The following is a 24,792-nucleotide window of genomic DNA, read 5'->3' on the forward strand; positions in this document are numbered from 1 at the left end:
TTAAATCAAAAATAGTTTTTTTTTGTATTAGGCAATTCACCCTAAAAAGAGTGCTATGTGCAAAAATAGTTTTTGACGTTAATGTGATAAAAAATAAATCGACAAGGCCTCCACTAAAGTACGCAGATGTAAAAAGATTCAAGCTCAATACTATTATATATTATGTAAAATTAATTACAAAAACATTGTATACATTATCATATTGTATGTATGTAAGTATTATGAATGAATAACAAAAACAACCCAACCTTACTCGGTCTCAAGTCTCAAGGTTAAGTTTTGTTGCGTCTTCAAGAATCTAGATTGCTACCCAGAATATTAGATACCTTTATATATTTACGTCTTGGATCTCAGAATAAATTATTAACTTTTTTTCTTTTGTTGTTCTAGCCTTAGAACGTGCGATGTATTATAATTCTTCAATTTAAAAGATACTCGCTTCATTGTGAAATCTTTTGCTCAACACAGCACCAGCAGAAAGTAGTAGACACATAGGAATAGACGACAATAAGTCAAAATTATGGAGAAGTGAGAGATTTCAAAATATGTACTTACAATTTTTTTTAAACATCAATAGGCGCGTCTCCTGCGGCAAACTATTTTCAAAATCTGGCAATAAAAAACACAGGCCCGACACAATGTTTTTGTTTTTGTTTTTTTCGGATGTTTTTGAAAAAAAATTGTCGCGGACCCTACTTAACCGGTTCGGAAACATTTGCACTTTTGGAGGGCAGTCCAACCAATGAATAACTGACTCACTACGGTCAACTTGTTAAATTTGGTGTAATATCAATGAATTTATTATTAGTATAATGAATCTCACTGAATATAAACCGATATATCAAGACCTAGTAAGTGTCCAACATTCCTCAAAATATTAAAATTGTATAGTTTGTGTAGCAGCAAGTAAATATTAATATTATAGTTTGTGTATATATCTGCAAGTAAATAATAATATTATAAAGTTTGTGTATCTGCAATTAAATATTAATATTATATAATTTATGAATCTGCGAGTAAATATTAAACGATTCTGAAAGAAACCTCGATTAAAAGCTACCAAATTACAATTTTATAGCTTTGAGTCGAGATTACCTTAACAAGAACGAATAGCTTCTGAAAACTTCATAACGTGACTAAGACCTCAGAATGACCATAGGGGTAACTGCTTGCTCCTTTGTCTGCTTTTTACATTATTTAATTAATTTCATCTCTTCGTTAGTTTCTATAGGAATTTGGTTTTACTGCCCAATACAGTGGCAATGAAACTTATTAAGTACCTTCCTGCTATTAGTGCCGGATTAAGGAAGACTTATGCCGGCGTATAAAAATACTTACCACAGTCGGTCCTAATCCGAGATCAGGCAATGATATACGATTATGGAGAATGGTTTAGTGGAGGCTGCGCAGTGAGATATTTTAATGTCATTCTATCCACATAAAGGCTGTATTTATTATTTGTTTCGGATTAAAGAATCGACCCTTTTTGAATAAGTACCTACCTACCCTCCTATGTGGAAAAATTCCAAATAATAATTATGTATTTTCATAATTGTTTATGTGCTGGATTATAAAAGTCCAGTTTTTGACAATGTGTACGATAAAGGAAAGTGGTGAACATCATTACAAAGGGTAAAAATTTCTATGTTAAATTTACTTTACAAGATGTGACTACAATTATTACACAATATAGTGTCTAAAAAATCGGGTGGTATATCTTATACAAGTATTATGTACATACAATATACATTATTCAAAGGTAGAACCGAATATTTTGCTAAACAATATATTTTCCTCTCCATCATATTCTTCGCATCTCCAATTTCTAAAGTCTCGCAAATTGGGGATGCTACTGTCCAACTGACTGCAATCATTTATCACATTTAAAAATCCCTCGTTTGTTACTTGTATCGCTTCCAATATCTATGTAGCCTTCAGCTGAAAAGCCAAATGGTTTAAATGTGGGTTCGTGTCCCTGTTTTGCCACGTTAGTTTTATCATTGATTTGATTGATAAACCATGTTTTTTTATCCGTGTGTGGGATACGTAGCATTACATGCATCGCTCCCAATAGCGCTGACTTCTGCTGACAAGCCAAGTGGTTTAAAAGTGGGTTCGTGTCCCTGTTCTGCTACGTTTGTTACTTGTATCGCTCCCAATAGCTGCCTTCAGCTGACAAACCAAGTGGTTTAAAAGTCGGTTCGTGTCCCTGTTTTGCCACTTAGTTACTTGTATCGCTTCCACTAGCTGACTTCAGCTGACAAGCCAACTGTTTTAAAAGTGGGTTCGTGTACATATTTTGCCACGTTAGTTTTATCATTGATTTGATTGAGAAACCTTTTTTCCATGTGTGGGATACGTAGCACGTATTTATTTATAAATATTGATGACGAGTAACAAAATACGTGCATATATTATGTTCAACAATTTTCCCCTTTGATTCATGAAAATAGAATATTTTTTATAATTCAATGCATACATAAAAATAACAACGAACGAAGGAGTTTCTTGTGTGTAAATTCATTGAACCGAAAACTGAACACATTCTATTAATGTGATTCACCATCTGATTAATATTTTTAGAACGAATATCAGTATTCGGCAGAAAAAATATCAGAAGTTTTACAAGAAATAGATCCATTCATCCGAGGCATAATTATAATTTATGAAATAATTAACAAAACCAGTTTATGAGCTAAGAATAGAGAATAAGTTTAGTGAATGGTTTGGTGAGAAGGGGTCCCAGGTCCCAGTGGAGTCAAGTCATTAAAAAAGTTCCCACGTTTTGGAGGTCAACTAATGACGTATCTACCTGCCGACTTTTAATAAATATATTTACTATAACTAATGTCTTACCTTGAACATCTCTGAGGCTTTCAACCCACCACAAAACGCATTCCTTTTAGATTCAGTAATGAAATAATAATTAGGTAATCATAATGAATGGTCCTCCATACAATACAACCAAGAAGCATCCTTTATTACTTAGGGAAAAACTATATTCTAGCTGTTCGTTTTGAAACAGCGTAAAAAACTTCTTTCATTGCCTTAAAAATAAAATTATTTTAATATTTAGAAAGTTATCAATATTTATACTTCTGTATATAACACGAAATATGCTTTATTATATAACACAAGCTTGTAAATCCATCACCTATTTCATAAAAATAAGATTTTGGTTTTAAAAGACGAAACGACTGAAAACCAAAATATTTTGGTTTTAAAAGACGAAGCTGTTGAAAACGAAGCTGATAATAATAATTTGCTTCGTTTTCAGCCGTTTTTTAAAACCAAAATCTAGCCATCTATTGGTACAGTTATGTCATACATACCTTTGTATTTATTTACGCCTAGAATGTTTTTACTTGACGTGTATTAATGATTATAGGTAAGTTGTAAAAAAGAAGTACAATAATAGTAGGCTGAGAATGAAAGACAAAGATAAAGTAGGCACAACACAAGTACAATACAATTAAAGTAGGTACAACACAAGTAAAGAACGACACAATTAAAGTAGGTACAACACAAGTAAAGAACAACACAATTAAAGTAGGTACAACACAAATATGTAATTTTTTATTTGGTATGTACTAAATATTTATTTTTATTTTTGTAATATCTTAATGAGTAATACCTTACATTATAACATTTAATCATCGAAGATAATATTAACGTCTGTCATACGAAAATTAGAAACAGAAAAATCATAAAAAGTTTCGGTCGCATTTAGAAATTGAACCCAAAACCTCAGCCTTGCCGAGGATTTGCTCTACCACTGAGCTAATTCGACCCTATTCCCTTCGATCATATTTAACAGTATCACACTTAGACTAAGAACTACCAACATTATTTAATATCTTAATTTTCTTAACGCATTTTTTTAATGTGTGCTATCTTTTGTTTGCAAATCATCCTCGAACTAAACGCAATCTTGCTAGTGTCTTAGATAAATATATCCACTTTTTAAATTTGAATGTGTGATTGACAATTTACTTTTCTACTACTGTAGGATGATTTTTTAATAACTTTAACAAATTTGAACATTTGGTCATTGCAGATAATATTAGCCATTCTCAAAAGCCCGGTAAAGCCCCGGCAAGGCTTAGGTCCTGGGTTCAATTATTAGATCGACTGAATTTATTTTCTTATTTTTCGATTTCAAATGTTCGTTGGAGAGTCGCTAATATTGTCCTCAATGAATATTTAATACTTGTTTATTCTATTGGATACCTTATCATGTCGATCTATATATATGTTCGATTTATGTACAAGAGGTTTTTTTAACCTTATTTAGTTGTTTCTGTGGTGATAACATAAAATCTTCCAAAACAGTATTTTGTCGGATCGCTTTCTAACACAAATAACTACAATAACTTTCATTAGACACTTAAACCTCTACCCGGTTCGTATCCCTCCGTCCCGATAAAAATAAAATGCCTGAACGAGTCTGTCTTGGTTTGGTTGGTTCAATTTGTGTTAGCGGCACTCTCCCTATTCTGTGGAATTTCACTTGGTGGACCTTTTTGGGTGTGTTTTAGTTTTTATCGCACTATCTTGTGTAAACATGCACTTGCCGGCACGGAAAGGTTCCAATATCCCCAACCTAGGTACTATCTACCTATGCAGGGCCGGTGCGAGGGAAACAGGAAAGAGGCCTAAGTTAAAGAAATATTATTTTTTCTTCTGGTGTCCTCTTATATCGAAGGTTAAACATTGTCCAAACTAAAAACATACATTTGTAGACTCTCACGCCCTTAAATTAAATATACCTACCCACGTGAGAGTAGTCTTCTTGTACTGCCTATAATTTTATTTATTTATTTATTTGACAATTTGGATAACGCCGCTTTTGTGAGATATCACCCCAGGGGCGCTTTACAGTTGATGCAGGTATATCATAATCACACTTAAGATTGGATTTACATTATTTGAAGCCTTATACCTCAATTTGTCTCATACCAAGAAATGAATCACACTTAGAAAGATAAATTCTAATCAAACCCTTGTACTGCTGTATCGCCCATCATAAAATTTGCATTTTCTAACGTAAGCATGCTCATTAAACAACGTAAATATATCTTAATAAAATAAATAACCGAATTAATAATGGCGTTTCCTATTGCATGTGTTCCCAATGATGACTTCTGCGTGCGAACTTTATCTAAATTCTAATACGATACACGTTCATTGGTCAAATACATTGTACAGATGGATAGTTTTGTATCAGTGATCGACGAACCAATGGATGCAAAGTTAGTATTTAGATAAGTTTTGTATTTGTACCGCGCACTGGATGTGATTTTTCAGGAGAACCGCGCTTTACAAATCATGCAAATATTATTATTATTACTGTGGCAACAGTCCGAAATAACTCTGTGGAACTGCACTCGTGTCAGTCACGTAGATTAAGAAGCCATGAAGTGTGGCGTATTCCCCTGCTTCTTCCTGCACCAAAATTTCTCTGGTTCTTTTAAATATAATACAACATGAGTAGAAGTAAGACAGTCAAAAGCTTTCATGATCTGCATATGGTTCGTGCAGGCCTTTGCCATCTTGAAAGGAGTACCTACCTCCAAATATTATATTCAAACTCAAACTAAGAATTCATAATGCTTCATTGGCATTGCATTGTTTTTCAATCTCTTCATTCGTAATTCGATCGTAGGTTTTAACATATCGGCTTTAGAGATCTCATTTCTATTCATTTTTGATAAGATTTCACATTAATTTTTGAAAACATTTATGTATTTCTGAATGTATATTCATTTTATAATAATAACGTCTGAATCAGTCATGATTATCCTTAAAAAATAAAAATAAATTCTGACCGCACTAGTTAACAAATCAAGTGCCGCCAGGCCGCCTGTATTGAGAAACAAGCGGCCGCTCCCTGTTTAAACCGCCCTCGTGCGCCGTTCTCACCGCCCCTGGGCAGTGACGCCCCTGTGCCTACCTCTGCCACCAACCACTTGAAAGTTGTCTCAGTCTATTATCGGGTCTGGCATGTTCATACAAAACGCTCGGGTTACACCGGGCTTGCTAGGAACGCCCTGCTTTCTGTTTGCTTGTTTTGTTTTTGTAACATTAGCTGATTTTTGTAAACTTTAATGTTTTTTGTGTGATGTAAGTTAGATTCACCATCAAACCTTCCGCCTTATGGCACATATTGTCATATCACTAAACTCATGGAAGATCGCGTGTACTCTTTAATGCTCCAAAAGCTAGAACTCTAGAACACGCCAATGCACAAATGAGCAGTTCTACTGTTACGATGCGATGCTGCGTTGATCGTTATCGTATATCGACTAACTTTTGACGTATTTCACAAAGTCTTCCCCACGACCCTCGTATAACATATCTCTATTTCGTTGTATTTTTCTATTAACCATTTTCAATTATGTACGAGTATAATCATACACAAAACTTACTCCAAGTTATTGTTAATGTATGTAAATTATGCCATTTATCTTCTTCTTCGATTTTTTTCTGTACGCTCTAAAATTTGGGTAAATAACCGCCTTATTGAGGCCATGATAAATAAATAAATCAATTAACAGAAAATCTGTTTTCAGATATGAGCTCTGTTGTAATTAAATTTGTACAGGCTTTTTACATTTGTACAGGTCAAGTTAGATAGTATTTTATATTATGATCTATGAGGCTTTGAAGTGTGCATTTGACGTTAAAAAATAAATCGGTGCGTCATATTATTTAAGTACTTACTCCGTTGTTCAATAAGCTATAAAAAATAAATAATATCAAGTGTTTAAACTCTGGCGTAACCAGGTAGTTACTAGTTACTAGTAGGTTACTGATAAAGCTATATCTTACTAAGCAATCGAATAGTATTTTGCCACCGAATTTTCATATACACACCTGACCCATTAATTTGATATTTTGTATAGCGCCGTTTTGGTAAAAAGAACGCTGTAAGGCAGACGCATTGTAATTTAAAATAAAGAAATAACTTTGTAAACACCACCTTTATTTTAACAAACAAAAAAATTGTAACATGTGTTATTACACATGTTACTTGTAATAATGTACGAAAGTAAAATCTACAATTAACATGTGTAACATATAATATTCTACCAACAAAATAAAAACATACAAGTAAGATGTGCAACATGCAATACTCGACTAAAAAATGTACAAGAAACATGGGTTATAACAAAGTTTAATTGTAGATTTTAGTTTAGTAGAGTTATATGCTGCCCTGACGAAGATACGGTCGTAGCGAAACTTGGTTGGCATTAGGTATAAAAAATAAAAGTGGTGTTTACAAAATTATTGTTTTATTTTAAATTAATATTTTTATTGTTTAATTTTAGGACTGGATATTTTTTTTTGTCAATTTTTTACTTAGGTTTAAATGCGCCATTATTAATACATAGTTATTAATAGTTTTTACACATTAACTGTTATTTACAATGTCGCCGACTGTGAAAGGTTTCTGACGTTTTGTTTAAATATCAGTCTGAACGCACTCGTGCAGTAGTGTATACAATAATTTACATAAACTATAAGTGACTTTAGATAGATGTAAGCAGATACTAACCGGCTAACCTAGTATACAATTTGGGCGTGCTTTCCTATCATTTATCAATAAGATTTCCTGAAAATTAGAGCTTTATAGATGGCTTACTGGAAATCTTACCATTAAAATTCACTCGACTCTTGAATTTAGGTGCACAGATTTAATCTTTGCGGAATCTGCAACACTTACCTGCGTCTACCTGTGCATTTATACTCTATACCTTCTTGCTTTCATTGTAAAATTCCTTTACGATGAGAACAGTCTCGGAACCTGGCTAAGAATTATATTACCTGGAATTCAGACATGCAAAATCACAAGGGTAGTTGCGAAACGTTGTAGTAGCCAGTAAAAAGTACAAATCACTTCTCCTATTGCAGAGTTCGTTTTGGAATAATCTCATATTTTTTTTACGAATATGTCTTGTTTTTGTTGTTTGTTTTTGGGGTGTTATGCCGTGTTGCGCTAACTCCTTCTTTAGCCGACGTTTCGGACAGCGTTGCAGTGTCCATCATCAGGGCAGATCCGGTAGATCCGAAGATGAACACCCCAAAAACAAACAACAAAAATGCTTTTGGCCGTGAGAATCTAAAAACTAACCGAATATGTCTTGATTTATCATCCGAAAATCGTGGTACGTTTTAAATTTGTTCTGTAAGAGGAAACATATTATGGAAGTAAGGCTTTACAGCAAAAACTTTGAGTATTCATTCATCGTCGGACGATTTTTGACGAGTGTTTTTACTTCGTGGCAAAATTTATTGTATTTCTGAATAAGGAATTGAATAATCTCAGGGCCTAAGGGACTATCCAGGAATAGTATGCTCTAATCTAATACCAAATGTCTAATGCATTCTTTTCGGGTTCCCGTTGTGTAACCAATGCACGAAGGATTATTGTATAGGTATATTTTAGGTTATTTACAGGATCAGGTAGAAATGATGGGTGAATACCTGTCTCACCTGTCTGCTATGACGGAATGTTTATGTTTTGGGGTGTGGAATATTTCCAACTCCTAAGTATGCGGTTTTACATAAGACGAAGTACTACATTTAAATATTCGTCTGCTAGACTATACAATAATGTATGATTAGGAATTATTTAAATGGAACAACCCCACTTATGTTTTAAGTGGCTGCTTTTTTAGTGTAAATAACCGTTCAAATCTAAACGACTTGACTTAATTGTGCCTTTCTATTTACTTTTTGTATTATACGAAATACCTATGAACCTGAAAGAGTTAAAACTGGCATTTTTACATCCAGAGTGTTAAGGACCATAAGTACCTACCTGACAAACCTTAAGAAGATCGCACTTTGATCTCTATTGTAAATTTATTGTTTGGGATTTTAATTCCTTTGGTATATCTACGTGTTATATTATTGCTTACGTATACATATATATTTTTTAGATTTTTAGCTTTATAAACTACGTGTAGGTATACCTAACTAAATACATTGAAAACAGTGTAACTTTGTAATTATTTATGATTATTTGAACTGAAATTCATGGCTAATTCCATGCATGACTCTCCTGGCATACATTGCTTACTTCGTTGATATTCATGAATCGTGTCGTCGTCATGACTTCCGCCCATCATCATTCATTATAAATGATTTGGTGTGGTGGGTCGGAATTTTACGTGTACTCTCATCGCTTGAGCGAAGAAGAGTCCATGCTCCAATTGATAAGATACAAATCTTTCAAATAACCATAAACTGACATAATAAGGTATAAATCTTCTAGGGAAAAATCCTCCGTCCTGTTTTGAGGAGGTCGGTGGAATCGTATAATTATTAAGTGTAATAATAATTTTCTTTCGTTTATTTCTTACACATAGTATTGGTGTTACCATTTACGTATCTACCTATCTGCTATCTACCGATACAACGATTCCCTTAGTATCAATGGCCAATTAGCAGTTTTATTTGATGGTCGATTTGATCGTTAATAAAACATAATATATACTGGTAGTCTGGAAAGTACATCTGTCTACGGGCGATTCATTCATGAATCTATCCATTCATTAAAATGTACGGCCTTGGATTATGCTATAACTGTAGATGGTGCAGCTCAATAGAGAAAGAATTCATGTAAAAAAGTTAAAGTACATAGTTCGTACTCCGAACGACCTATATTTTAATAATTATACGGTGGATTATAAAGTACCACCTACCTAAACCGTTGCGTTGCCAGAACCTGATGGTTTGCGACAAAAATGTCTCGCACCCGGGGGTAAATCGAACACGTATCTAACTAAGTCACTAATTTACTAAATTGACGTAAGATGACATTTTACATTTTTTATGGCTGATGTATTATAATAATGTCAGAGGTTTTAAAAAATGTGTTCTCTTAGTAAAAACCTGCCACACTACATACTTCAATAGTTTCCCAACAGTATTTACATCACATTCTTCAAATCATGTATAGTATCATATGAAAAAGAGAAAAATAATACTAGTTCAATGAGCCGCAAAGGGATTTTCGGTTTTCAGATGAAAACCCTTAATTCTAAGCTGCTTTTTTGAGGATGTACATACTTATCTATTGTTATATTTTCATTTTGGAAATAATTTTTGATTTTGAAAACTTCGTTAAGTACAAGAATTCTTTGAAATAATACAACGCAAAAGAGGGTTGGTCCTAACATGGACCCCTGTGGAACACCTTAACAATTTTTGTACCTACGTTATTTATTAGTATCATTGATGTGATTAGTATCTATTACAAACATTGCTTTGTTTAATTTTCTTAATTTTTTACAAAAAGCATGTAATGTTTTTACATTCGTATTATATTTTAAATAGAAATTGCGAGATGTAGGAAATCACATTAGCGCTGCCCGTGTGTGGGTATATAAGTAATGACTTAATTTATATTTATTTCAATTATTCTTAAAAAAATTTCCCTACTGCAGGATAATACAAAAATAAAACCCTTTGTAGTTAATATTTCATCACTTACCAGCAATCAGCAATAAAGCCTTATTACTTCCACTCGTGGTTCTTCCGCAATAAGAAGTCTCCTTTCTCTACTCTCCGACGGGAAAGTTTCCGAGAAGTGTAATTATTTATCAGTCGGTCAGTGTTATTTTTTATATTTTCCGGTATATGAGTGCGTATATTGCTTGAGAAATTATCTTTTTCAGTGTTTAATTGAGTTAGACAAATTTTAACAAGATTTGTGACAAGATGGTGGCTTATTAATGTAATTTTCGTGTTCGAGAGGTACTTAAACAATATTAGCAGGATTATAAATAATATCTGATTAATACTAAGAATATAAATAGTCATAAAAAATGGTAAACAATTTGTGCTAGTTTGCAAAAGACTCTTAAAACGTCTCTCTTGAGAAATCTAAATTTAATTTAAAAAAAAAATACCAACATCGATTTTTTTCTTCACAAGACTTTAGCAATGTTTGATTAACTCTTATTGAATGGGAACTTCTCAATCTGCCTTTTCTGGTTTCTTTTTCCTCTCTCATCTCACACAATCTGATAGTATTATTATAAATGACTGTACAATTTAGGATTGTTGTAGACGGAAGTGGCGCCCTCTATTATTTTCAAAATGAACTGTTGAAGTGTTCAAACAGCTTTTATCTGCCAGTTCCCGGTTAGTAGGCCATAACTGACTCGGGGAAACTTGATACAAGTGCTCACTTAACAGAGTTTACAATAATTCCGAGTAATGTATTGATTGATTATCTATTGGCCCACGTAAAAATTGGTCAAGATGATTACGGAGACAATTTTGACCGCTAAACATCGCCATTGATCTCGCGTGTATCGAGTGTATCAAGTGGCGGTGGCCCACGATGCGGAGTTGCTTTCTCACGCTGGGTGGCTCACTTTCACTGCCTGTCCCCTCGGGTGTCGGGGCATAGAACGGACTATGGGCACCGAACACGCACGCTCATTGGGCGGCGGGTCTTTGAGTCGTTCGCTCACAATTAAAATAATGATAATATTAATATTAAAATTTTTAAGGTGTGGGTAAATAAATTGAAAAAAAAATTACATGGCAGAATCGTTACAGCCTGATTGGCTGATCAATATACTACTTGATACAGAAATAACATTTTTTTTACGATTCTGTTATCTAACAGGTTCAGAAGTCTGTGTAAGTTTTAGTTTGGAAATGATGTGTACCTTCATAATATTATTATAATAATAAGGTTATAGTCTATTAATCCTTTGTCGAACGAACACAAGTTATTTTCCATTTTTTCAATGATGCGAATTACCTAGTCGTTTATTTTACTCATTTCTTCAATAATTGCAAAGTCACTCGTGACGTCATTCGAAATAAAATAAAATAAATAACTTTGTTTTCACCACTATTTAATCAAAATGGATCGACATATTTCAAAACCAATGGTTTCTTCGTCAGGATAAACGTACAATGAAAATGAACAAATTAAGAATAGTCAAACAAGTATAGACAAATAAGTACCTAAAGACAACAATAATACAATAAGCGGTGATTGATTAGTTATTATTATAAACAATTATATTAATCTAAATAAAATATCTTCTAACTTATCATATAACAACTGAAATCACAAATAATACTTATAATAGCATATTCCCTACCCATTTTAGAACCAGTTTTCGATTTCACTATTCTTTGTTCTTGTTTCTTAAATATCACTATGTAATGACAATGACTTACAATAAATTGGACGCCATATATATTTTTTATTAATTGTTTATTATCATTTCCTTATTTCAGTTTTTTTTTGTTTACCGTTGATTTTTATTTTTTTTAAATCTGAAAAATCATGTGCCATAGTGGAAACTATTAATTTACAAATTTATAGGAATATAAAAAGTACACTGTTTTAAAATATTAAACATGATTTATATTGACATTAACTGCTTCTCACGTTACCAACTTTCAAAAAGGTTTACTCGCTTTCGCTTTTAAAATTTAACCAACCTTCAAATAACTCATATTATTTGCTATAATTCATTTTTAATTGCCTTTTTTAGAAATTGTTGTCTCAAACAGTATCTGTGAGAACTGGTTTGCCCTAGGTATTAAACATTTCAGCCAGTTTGACTCTTTTTATTTGTATGTTGTTTTTAGACTGTTCACCAACTACAAGCCCTAAGGCTCTTTCTGACTACTTCGCAGATATAAACGTTTCCACTGGTAAGTCTACCAGGAATCACATTCCCGACACACAACTCACTGACAGTGACAGTCCACTGACAGTGACCAACGCACACTATTCATTCAAATGTGATATTTACCTAAATTGGCCAATGAATTACCTTACTTTTGGTTCGTAAGCCGGGGGAACTATATCGCTACCGATCCGATTGGCCATATTACAGGCGGATTATCTGCAGGAACGGCGATGTTAATACGGGTTTAGATTACATGAAGGAGGGAAGATGAATGTTGATAACTAATAGACCCGTATTGCAAATGAAGAAGTCGGTGAAAAGATTCGTTCTCATTTCGTCATGCCATGATCATCAGCTGAACGGGTGTTATTGTCTTATCCGCCGTGTTTCTCCTTGGTGAAACAACGCACAAGAAATCAAAAAGCAACTGAAGGTATTTAACATTTAAGTTATTCCAAAAACCAAATATTATTTTAATGTTTATTAAACGAATCATCCTCCCTTGCTTTGCTGAAGTGGCTCCTTGTCGACAATATATATACAGGATTTTCCAATAAGAGGTGTTATTTTGAATAGCCCGCTATTTCGGTAGATGTTACTTTTGAAGCTGTAATTTTTTGACATTTGACAAGTAAAAACTACGCCATTAATAAAAATGGAACGATACACGCATCAACAACGCATTGAAATTATTAAAATTCACTTGAGTGAATCAAATGCAAATCATCTTGAGTGATGAGGCCCATTTCCACATCGGCGGCTTCGTCAACAAGCAAAATTGTCGCATCTGGGGCTCGGAAAACCCAAGAGTTATTGTTATTCATTGAAGAGTCATTGGACCTTACTTTTTCGAAAATGAGGCTGGAGCAACAGTTACGGTGAATGGATTGCGCTATCGAGAGATGATTCATGATTTTTTATGGCCGGAATTGGATGGTATTGATCTGGACAACGTTTACTTTCAACAAGACGGCGCTACGTGCCACACAATCAATGAAACCATTTATCTTTTACGATTGAATATCAAAATAACACCTCTTATTGGAAACCCAATATATATATATTCATCCCTCCCTTTGTATATATATATACAAAGGGAGATCCCATGCACTCTTATATGCTCCGAAAGCGAGGACTTCTGCCTATCAGAACGCGCCAATAAACAGAGCGACTCAACTGCTTAACGATTCTGCATTAGCCATCGACATTTTCAATGTAACCTACAGACAATTCAGTAACTATCTTATAACGCATGTGACAAAATAGTAAAACTGCCTGTGTAAACCTTTTAATTTGTAATCTTCTCCATGATATATTGGTGTATAACCGTTTCATGGAGAATATGAAAAAAAAAAAAAAAAAATTTATATATGTATTCATTTAACAATTATTTTTCCCCGCTTTTTAATATCAGTTGGCAATCAACTTCAAGTAAACGTGCTATAACTGCCGAGAGTACATCCATTTCTATCGCGGTATTTCGATGTATCGGTCATTAATCTTGTAAACTTCTCACGGAAATTCCAATCATTCTTACCAGCCATTACTTGAACGCTAAATGATCGTTTTTCACCGTTTTATTTCCTGCATTCGATGGATCCAGGCTAATTGAATCTTATAACGTTAGGGCTTTAGACGTCTTTATTTCCGTGAATATCTCACCCGAATTCGTTCTCATCTTTCAGCCGAAAGCCCCCCATTTCACACTCCTTCTCTGCTTTTGCGATGAGACCCATCGTTACCAATACAAATGAGGGATTTAGACAACACATTTATCGTACAGATTTCATACAAATCGTTTTCCACGTGGTTTCAGTACGAAAAATACATTGTGCTATATTTCGACACCGATTTTCGCCAGCTTATGTGGAATATTGTGTGGAGCGCCCCTGAGGTGATATCTCACAAAAGCGGCGCTATAAAAATTGTCCAATATTTAAATAAATATATAAATGTTGCGTTGTTAATTCGGTATATATGTATTTATAATATTTATAAAATATTGTGTATAGATAGACCAGAATAGACTGTGTTTATTACTTAAAGTGAAAGATGTGGTCGTTAAGTTTTATTAGTTTTTTTATTAGGTAGGTACCTACGGTCCCAATATATTATTTCTTCTTTATTGCCAATTATATCTGCATATCTGTATGAAATTGTAGGTATGAAAGAAATCATTGCGTTAAGTGACAATTTTCCATATGGGTGCCGATCCCGATATGGTTTACATGCATGGGGATCGGTATGCAAATAATTGTCGTGTGAAGTGCGCTTTACCCCTCTGGTGGATTACTCCATGGAGGGTGATAAATGTGGCTGCGTTTAGCATTAAACCCAGGAAATTTGGAAAAAATATCGCCATTTGGGGAGTAATTAATAGTTTACGTCGTTGTGGCTTAAACCCCTAATGTGACCGACGATTTAATGAGACTGAATAAATGCTTTTAATCGCTTTTAAAACAGATGTCAACTCTGAGGGGATAGTTAACTAGAAATGATATATAATTATTTGGATGGCTGTAACTTTGTTGTGAAACATTATTAAATTTAATGAAACGATGTAACTATTTAACACTCCAACACGCCAACCCGTTTTAGCATAACCGTCCTGCCTCCATTATTTTTTTTCAAATTATACACGGTGTCCGGAAACTCACAGTGCAATCACATTAGAGTCGATTTGGCGGTATAATTGTTTTCTGATTTGTATTTTCGTTTAAATTTGAAAAAAACCGGTCACTATGGGGTAATATCAGCTGTTTAATGTCTTTTAAAAATTGTTGAAGTGATGCAAGCTTAAGTTGCAGAAAAATTGACTTTTCCGGTAAATTTTTTTTTTTGGTTTCTCTATGTTATATAAATTCTAAAATCCTGGTTGTATCATGATGATTTCATGAGACACCGTGTAAATTATTTTATTTGACATTATAAACAAGAAATTACATGCATATTTTCATTATTTCCTTACTTTTAACAATTCAATCTGCTAGGCCTACGCGTAGGCATAACAACCCAAATGATCAAATTTACACCTTCTAATGTTATGAAGGGTCTGAGCGTAGGCCTTGAGACGCTATCATTATTTGGAGATATAATAGGTTGATGTCTAAAATTAATGACACGCGGTGGTTTCAAAATGATAGTACACTTTGATCTTAGCCAACAGTCCGAGAAGCGATATAAAACACTATCAAATCCATTGGATGTACATACAAACAAATGAAATCTCTTTGTGAAAATCGTAATCCACATGGTTGCTTTTTCTTTCTGGTGGACTTAAACGCAATCACAATACCTGTTATGGTTATGGGTTTAGAGTCAACTTCTTGACACCTTTTCCGTAATCGTTTGCCAGAACTTGACCTGAATCAATCAAAATAAGTTGTTTACTCTCTACTCATGCAATGGCTTGATAAAATGCTTTTTTTGAAACATTGGATTATAAAAATTTTCTACTTGAAACTCGTTATGCAATGTTAGTTGGGAAAATGTTTCACTTGCTTGTAATAATTGTTAGAAGTTTCAGTAACACGAGTCATTTAATAGCTTATCGTGGTAGGATTTCTTATCTCTTGTCTTGTGCCTAAAAATAACCTGAACACTTCCAAAAATATTAAATAATAATGTTTAGTACCTAAGTACCCAATCCAGTTGCTCCCATTTATACCACTTATACAACTCTCATACCGCTCCCATTTATACTACCTACTTCCATACCGCTCCCATTTATACCATTTGTACCACTCTTATACCGGTCCCATTTATACCACTTCCACACCCTTCCCATTTATATCACTTATACTACTCCCATACTGCTCATATTTATTCCACTTATACCACTCCCATACAGCTCCCATTTATATCACTTATACTACTCCCATACTGCTCATATTTATTCCACTTATACCACTCCCATACAGCTCCCATTTATATCACTTATACTACTCCCATACTGCTCATATTTATTCCACTTATACCACTCCCATACAGCTCCCATTTATATCACTTATACTACTCCCATACTGCTCATATTTATTCCACTTATACCACTCCCATACAGCTCCCATTTATATCACTTATACTACTCCCATACTGCTCATATTTATTCCACTTATACCACTCCCATACAGCTCCCATTTATATCACTTATACTACTCCCATACTGCTCATATTTATTCCACTTATACCACTCCCATACAGCTCCCATTTATATCACTTATACTACTCCCATACTGCTCATATTTATTCCACTTATACCACTCCCATACAGCTCCCATTTATATCACTTATACTACTCCCGTACTGCTCATATTTATTCCACTTATACCACTCCCATACAGCTCCCATTTATATCACTTATACTACTCCCATACTGCTCATATTTATTCCACTCATACCACTCCCATACCGCTCCCATTTAAACCACTCTCTAACCGTTGAGCATGTAGTTGTTACTTATCATTTTGTTTAACCCTATAAAACCAGTCATATTTTTATATGTAAAGATTAATCATTTGGCAACACTATTATCAACCCTCAGTTGTGAATGCAAACGATGATGAACGCGACTCTTAGACATCACTTAAGAAACTAGAAATCTGAATGAATCTTACGTAGGTATGCAACGTTCCAGTGGTTTCCTGTACTTTCACAGTAGAAAATACAACAAACATACAACACAACATTCTCCAAAGGCGTTTATTACCATATGTAGGTAGCGGAATGTGCTTGGAAAGAGAGTCAGGTAAGGTAGCAAACATTAAACATCCCATTGATTGAAGATTGAATAAAACCACGCAAACGATATTTCATTATGATTGATTCTGTTGATGTCTTTAAATATAAAAATAAACGTGTTTTATGACGTTGATAAATAATACGAATCTCAAGAATCAGATTTATCGCTGTTTAATCTTTATTCGGTACTTCTAATGAATATTTGATGATGGGCAAGGGTCTGTTATTTGATTGGAAAATCATTGATTTCTTCTTCTCGCGTGGATGATGAAGTATCCATCTATTATACAGGTTTATCCAAAAAGATGTTACCACTTACATGAGATTGACTTTTATTTTAATAACATAATAATACACACTATGTACACAAGTAAAAAAATATACTATTATGTTTCATATTTAAATAGTAGTACCATAATTATGATAAAAATAATATTGTTATTTGTATTTTTTAATTGTGTAGTACCATACAAGTGGTAACATCTTTTTGGATAACCCAGTATTAGAGACTTTAGTGTTGCTTTACTACAGTGATTGAATTTCTGTTAGCACGAATCAGATATAAAAATTGTGATATTGCGCTTTCTGCAGAAGAGTATCATTACGGTTTATCAATTTCTCGCAACGTTTTGTGTAATTGATAAATTCAATCTTTTGCAATTGTGTGCATCATTATTATGCAGTCGGCACGTTTCCTCGTACTTATCAGTTGATTTATATCTCATGTTCGTGCAAAAGGGTGAAAAACCTTTAGTTAATAACATATTAAAAACTTTAAAATTATCTATTTCACAGTATTCTTGAAGTTATTGCCCGGCTTCACTCGCGTTTACAAATTCTTTAACGCACTCTTTTTAACTAACTGCAGTGTTGAAAGATGAGAACCTGATATTACGATGACAGTGAAATTTATCTTTCAAAGCTCCACAGCTCATAACGTAAATGACGTACCTAGCTAAAATTAGTTGCGTCGACCTCTAAATTTCAGACAAAAAGAGTTGTTCGTAATTCGTGGCACCAGATCGCACTGATCGAGAGTTTTAATTGCTTTAGACAAACAAACATATGTTTGCTTTGAAGTTAAGATACATCGGTATTCCAACGCTTGTCACAAAGTAGCGATTAACGTTTCAAATTTTAACTCAGTATCTCATTTTCCCTCGTACCACTGTTCGTTGTTATCCAAAATGTTTATTCTTTACAGTGCTTTAAAACTGTTTCCATGACTTATCTGAGCCGTCAAAATTAAGATAAATAGCTTACCTGGAATTCCAGCAAGTATTCTGAACCTCTGCAGGATGATTGTTTGTATTCTTAAAATAATTTTTATTAAAAGGATGATAATCTCACCTAACCTAACCTAACGAAGCTGCAACTACCTTAGATATTACTAGCTTTCGTTAAACATATAGAATAGAAGAGGACACGATAACTTATGACAATTCTCTCTTTGACTTCCGAGTCAAGGGGTAAAGTCGGGGACGACCCAGAAACTAAGTCAAATATTTTATTCAAGAGAGCGCACGAGAAAATGAGTGCATATTATTTCCCAAGAAACAAGAGCTCTGTGGCGATATAGAATTGTATGATGTACAATTGATTAAAATATTTTTTTTGTAAATGAAAAAAAATCAAACCGTAAAAAACAAAGATTTTATTATAAAGCATCTACGTATTTTAAAATGCTTTTAAAACATAAAAAAAATTGGTTTGACTGGATATTGAAACTTCCTACCCAAGAACTGCATTCGAAAACTCTTTCAACCTCGCCAAATGCCGATCGGGTAGGACCGACATTTATTTATAATATAAACTGCTGAAATGTCATCCGATTACAAAGAATGTGTGTATCGCGCGTGTGCAATGTGCATACGTGATTGCCACCAAAAGTCGATCGATGGAATGCATTGTTATCAGCATGAGTTTTAAGCTCGATCGAATGTCGGGAAATGGGTTAATTTCCGCTTCCAAGATTTGCATCGGATAACGTCATTATTTTACAAGAAATTTTGTCGCAAATGTAGAGGTGCATTAATTTAATAATATGTGACTGTTAAACTGAAATGAATAAAAAAATATCAAATCGAATTTCATCTTGAAGGTGGTATAACTCTTCATGTTTTATACCCAACCATCCTTGCACAACGCGCTTCCTCTGACCTCTAGTAAACCCGAGCTTCACGCATCGGTACACTCAGCAGTGGGATTTCAGTATAATTCATGACTTTATTTTCTAGCGCCCTCCGTCGACCTTCAATGGTCGGATGTTGGATATTATTACCTAATAACAAATCTTCATTTAGAAATAAAGTGTTGATGTAATTTAATATTTTTAAATCACAAGTACAGTGCGTTCACCATATTTGTTTGAATGACGGCAAAAACTCGCATTCTTGGAAGAAAATAAATACACTGCTGGACGGCTTTACGTATTATAATTACGTAACAAACAATTATGGATCTTTTTTTATAATTACATGGATATTTCATGGGTCAGTGGAGGAAATGAAACTCCCAAATGAAAATAGTTGGGTTGTTGCAGAAATTCCGAATCTCATGGAACACAGAAGTCGTATTATTGACGTTGTTGATAGGTGCAGATTGCTGTATCTTATCAGTAAATGGTATCTACAAGCAAAAAAATTATGCTTTCAGTACGGTATTGCTTCGACTGCCTAGAATTTAACCATTCCATGTCCTTCGATCTTATGCGGTGACTCAAAATTTATAGATACATATGCTTGCACAGTGATAAACACAAGAGTATGTAAGGTGGAGGGTATTTTTCGTATAAGCTATTATTTATTTAATTTTTTAATAATTCAATATCTTCTAACAGTTTGTTTTTGTATAATTCCAGGCCCCGGCGCCGCTCGGGCTCCAGCATCGTGGTGGTCGGCGGAGAGGAGCCCCTAAAGGCGCGCCTGCCCGAGGGGGACTACCCCCTGTCAGCCACGGCGCCCCCGCAGGATCTAGACATGCTAATGATGCTCTCGCTCAGCGGAGACCCTGGTAGGTTTATACGCTTCTAATACTGAAGTTAAAAAAAAATAACACACAAATAAAAATAATACTCGGGGAGATTGGGGAAACTTTAGCGCTTAAGTAAGAACTTGTTATTTTAATGAAGGAAATATTTTCATAAAATAAAGCATAAAAAAATGAGCACAAACTTAATAGGCTACCAAATAATAACACAAGAATTTGGAATGAATTCACAGGAAATGTAAAGAAAATACAAAGAAGTAGAAATTTATAGTTACGAGTAGGTACCAAGCAGTGTAGGGTAAGTTTGAATAATCATACCTACATTCTTATGAAATATGCACTTAAAACCCCGCATTCGGAATTTCTATCAATTTATAACATACATATCCTTGAACACTTAAAATTTTTAAGCTCTTAATATTAAAATTGGTAAAATTGATGTTATTCTGAAGTTAATCTCTACACATTGGCCGATCTGAAAAAGTAATTGTATAAAATTCCTTTGATTGAAAAAAATCGCAAAGTACGCTCAAAAATTATAAAACAACACATAAGTTAAGGTTCAGTTCTGCAGTTCGCCTCGCTTATGTATACGTAGCTTAAGGTGTTGTATTTTTTCTATGTGATTTGTTGGTATCTAAAAGAAAAACAACATATGAAAATGTGTGTTTTTCAGAATTCGGAATTAGGTACCCCACACGGACTAAAAAATACCTTCCTTTCATACAAAAAATAACATCATTCAAAATTATTATTATTTTTAAATCTACCTTGAATTAAAATGTTGTCACTAATCGAATGAAGAAACAAATCATAAATTGCTTGTTTATTATTAAATTAGTTTAATGTTTACAAGATATGGGAAGGCTCACAGAGATATTGATAGAAGGGTAAAAGGATGTAACTCCATTAATGGAGGACTGAACCCAGTTGGCGCTAACAAAACATTGTCCAAAGAAGCCAAGCTAGCAGTCCACGATGGAGTGCTGATACCTACCCTTATGTACGGAAGTGAGGCACGGAACTGACAGAGAAAGGATGAAAGTAGACTGAATGCTGTAGAAATGAGATCCCTGAGACGTATGTGTAGTAAAACCATGTATGATAGTGTGAGAAATGTGGAGATCCGCAAAGAGTGCAAGCGTAATGATCAAGAAAGGGACGCTTAGATGATTTGGGCATGTAGAGCGAATAAGCGAAGAAGTCGGGGACGCCCGTGGAAGACATGGCACGACCAAGAGAATCAGATACTTGAGTCAGGCCATGTCAAGAGTCAGAATAATAGAAGAGTATGAATGAGACGATGTATGAATGTGAATGAGGCAAGGAGTGTGTGCCAAGACCGAGTTGTTTGGCGGTCCTTCCTCTCTGCCTACCCCTTCAGGGAAACGGCGTGATGGTTAGTTAGTTACTATTAAACATCCAATAGGTGTTGCAAGCTTAAAATATTAGAAGAATTTCATTAGAAAACTTTTGGCAACACTTTTCACAAATTATTTTTAGTACTTTATCTGGTTTTCAAAACAACTTTACTTTAATAAGCGTCAAATCTGAAAAGTTCCTACCCGCCAAATTTATATATTATAAGCGGACGAATCGGTAAAGACTTTCGTTATTAACAGCTCACATCGCGTCGTCAAACGTGTTTATTAGACGTGAACTGTTTGTCTGTTGGCGATCTGTCATCGTTATCGATTTTATCGATAAAATGCTTAAGGGGCTGTCATTCAAATTGTACCAAATATAATAACTAGAATCCTTTTGGCTTGGAAAAATGTCAAATCTTGTTTTATGCCTAACTTATTAACATAACATCATATTTAAAAATCAATCATAGGAAATAGGCATATGAATTTTTTATCTTTCTTCTCAAATTTGCACTGCATAAACATAAAGCTCTTAATGTTTTTATCGTCACAGTCTTCGAATTAACAGCCAACGAAATTCAATTGAATTATATTTCCACTGCTTATGCTTTGATGCTTATAAAAAATTAAGTTAATGATTCTTTGATGATGGTGATGCGACCTCGAAGCTAACAGCGGGAGTTACTGTAGTCACTGAGGTCCATTATAGACTATAATGGTTCACGAAGACAATAGACGGATCCACCCAAGGTAGTTTCAATCTCTGCGATCCGACGTCGGTTCTAATCGTAATCTTACTATCTTTGCTGGACTTATCTAGTCTAACTTGAATCAAAGTTTACGTAAAAAATGTTATTGTGTTTTTGTAATGCCTATTGCCAGCCAAAAATGTGTACATTCTTAAGTGTGATTTATATGAATAAGAATATAGGTAATAGGCATAAATATAGTTTAGCAAACCGTATCTAGAAATGGTCGATTTTAGCGCAAGAGCGTTTTTATTAATTTTTTTTTATTAATTTATTAATAAAGAAAAAAAGTTAATGAAAGGAAACTGCCACAAACTGCCACAGATAATCTTAACTATAAAACAGCATTTTTAATGAAAAAATACATATTTCAGTCGTTTAGTAATAAACAAATTTTATTTCATTTTACTTAGCGAAACGATAGAAAAACCTTCAATTTATCCAAATCATGTATTTTGGTATTCATAATGTTATTATATTCGTAGTAAAGATTAATCGAAAATAATGTGGAATATGTCTGATTTTTAGTAACCTTTCAAATCATTAACTTTCGTTTCACTACAAGTATGTTAATTTTATTCAGACTATTGATGTTTAAAAATGAGGGGTAAGTTTAATGTATCGTTGAATAATATAACCATAATATTATTTATTTATTTATGTTATTGATACATGATTTAGAGAGTACATGTGGTTTTTTGTGATATTTCACCCTCCATGCTAGGGATGACCCTGTGTTATGGCGAGTGAATTTTACAGTTTGCGGACATAGAATCTATACATTACTATAATATAAAAAATCGAAAAATGAGAAAAATGATGTATAGCTAGTTTGGGTTGCAAGCAGAGGATGGAGAAGTTAGAGAATTATAAGAAGATGAAAATTTTGAGAAATTATTAGCAAAATTTTTATAAATTATTAATTATTATTCAATAATTTTTAACTTTTAATTATTTAATTTTTTTCAAACTTACGATTTTATGTCCGGGTTAAATCTTCCCCGTAGGAAAAACTAAACCCTTCCACACACTTTTCCACAAATGATCATCTAGTCAATCAACATTATATAAGGAAAATAAATACAAAACAATACAAGAACCACACGTCAACTCACCAAAGATCAAATGGGAAAATAATTCACCGACTCCAGATATTTTCATATCAGAGGGTTGGTTCGGCTCGGTAGAACTCCTAACAGGGCCTATAAATCCTACTGATCCCTCAACATAAATATTTAAAAAATCTTTTTTTATCCTACATGTATTCAAAATAACCGACTTTTGCATCTTTATATATAAATTTTTTGATAGATCTAATACGCCTAAATTTTTATTATTATTAATTATTAATAGAATTATTATTAAATTATTAAAATGATATATTATCGACCAAAATAGGCGCAAGACAAAAAAACGTACAAAACTAGAAAGGCTGAATATTATTTGTTTTCATGGAGAGGGTAAAATATGCACTATTTTAGAGAAACAGAGAAAATAATATCGATAATTTCTTTAAGGTTAAGTAGTCACTAAATGACAAAAAAATACCGACTTTAACCCTGTTAAAATGCCGAGATTAGTTACTTATGCTCAGAGAAATATTTTGCCTCTGTAAGGTTATAAAAAATAAAATAAACTGTTGAAATACGAAAATGTTCTTGAGTTTAATGATATTTTCCAGCTAAAAAAGCGTTTCTCACAATAAAAATAAGTCACATGAGGCTTTCGTGTAAATAAATAGAGTACTTTTGAAAATGAAAAATTATCACATTTCATACGGAATTTGCTAAGCGCTTTTTCGCGACACTTTAAGATTCAAAACACCATGAAAACGAGATATAGGTATAACGCGGTGGGTTTCTTGCAAATCCACGGTGGATTTCTTGCAATACTAGAGGTTAAGCTAGTCACACTTCACACACGGGCTTGGCCTATATAACCATATTAGGCTGACAACGTGCATTACGTGGTTATATCTCTCTTGTGTGAATAGATTTATTGGCTGTGAAACCTCATGGATCGCATTTTATACAGTCGCATATGTGACACACTGTCAAAATCTCGATTTCGACATAACTACATGTATAATAGAATATAAAATGTACTATCCAATCTATGCACCTTACCAAATTTTCAATGTGAACTTGGCAGTACTGTTTTATTTCTTCAGCATTTTAGTCAAACTCTAATTTTCACGTCTCAAGTTAAATCTTCCTAAGGCCCGGTATATCGGTTGATTTAAAGCTCGGCTTGGTTGTACTGTGGAGCTTAGCGCGG

The 24,792-nt window shown here is 33.7% G+C and overlaps 1 protein-coding gene across 5 annotated transcripts in view; it reads left to right on the forward strand.

The window, feature by feature from the left end:
* The window catches only part of sdt (MAGUK p55 family member stardust), a 258,609-nt gene that overhangs the window by 158,167 nt on the left and 75,650 nt on the right, over window positions 1-24,792 (forward strand). For all 5 annotated transcript variants that reach the window (XM_089642614.1, XM_089642618.1, XM_089642615.1 and 2 more), the window contains one exon: window positions 20,272-20,423. In XM_089642614.1, the coding sequence (XP_089498740.1) occupies window positions 20,272-20,423 (152 nt within the window). The remainder of the gene's footprint in view (window positions 1-20,271; window positions 20,424-24,792) is intronic.

Source organism: Hesperophylax consimilis, chromosome 18 (assembly GCF_061612785.1).
Source record: "Hesperophylax consimilis isolate HC1 chromosome 18, BYU_Hcon_1.0, whole genome shotgun sequence".
Lineage (NCBI taxonomy): Eukaryota > Metazoa > Arthropoda > Insecta > Trichoptera > Limnephilidae > Hesperophylax > Hesperophylax consimilis.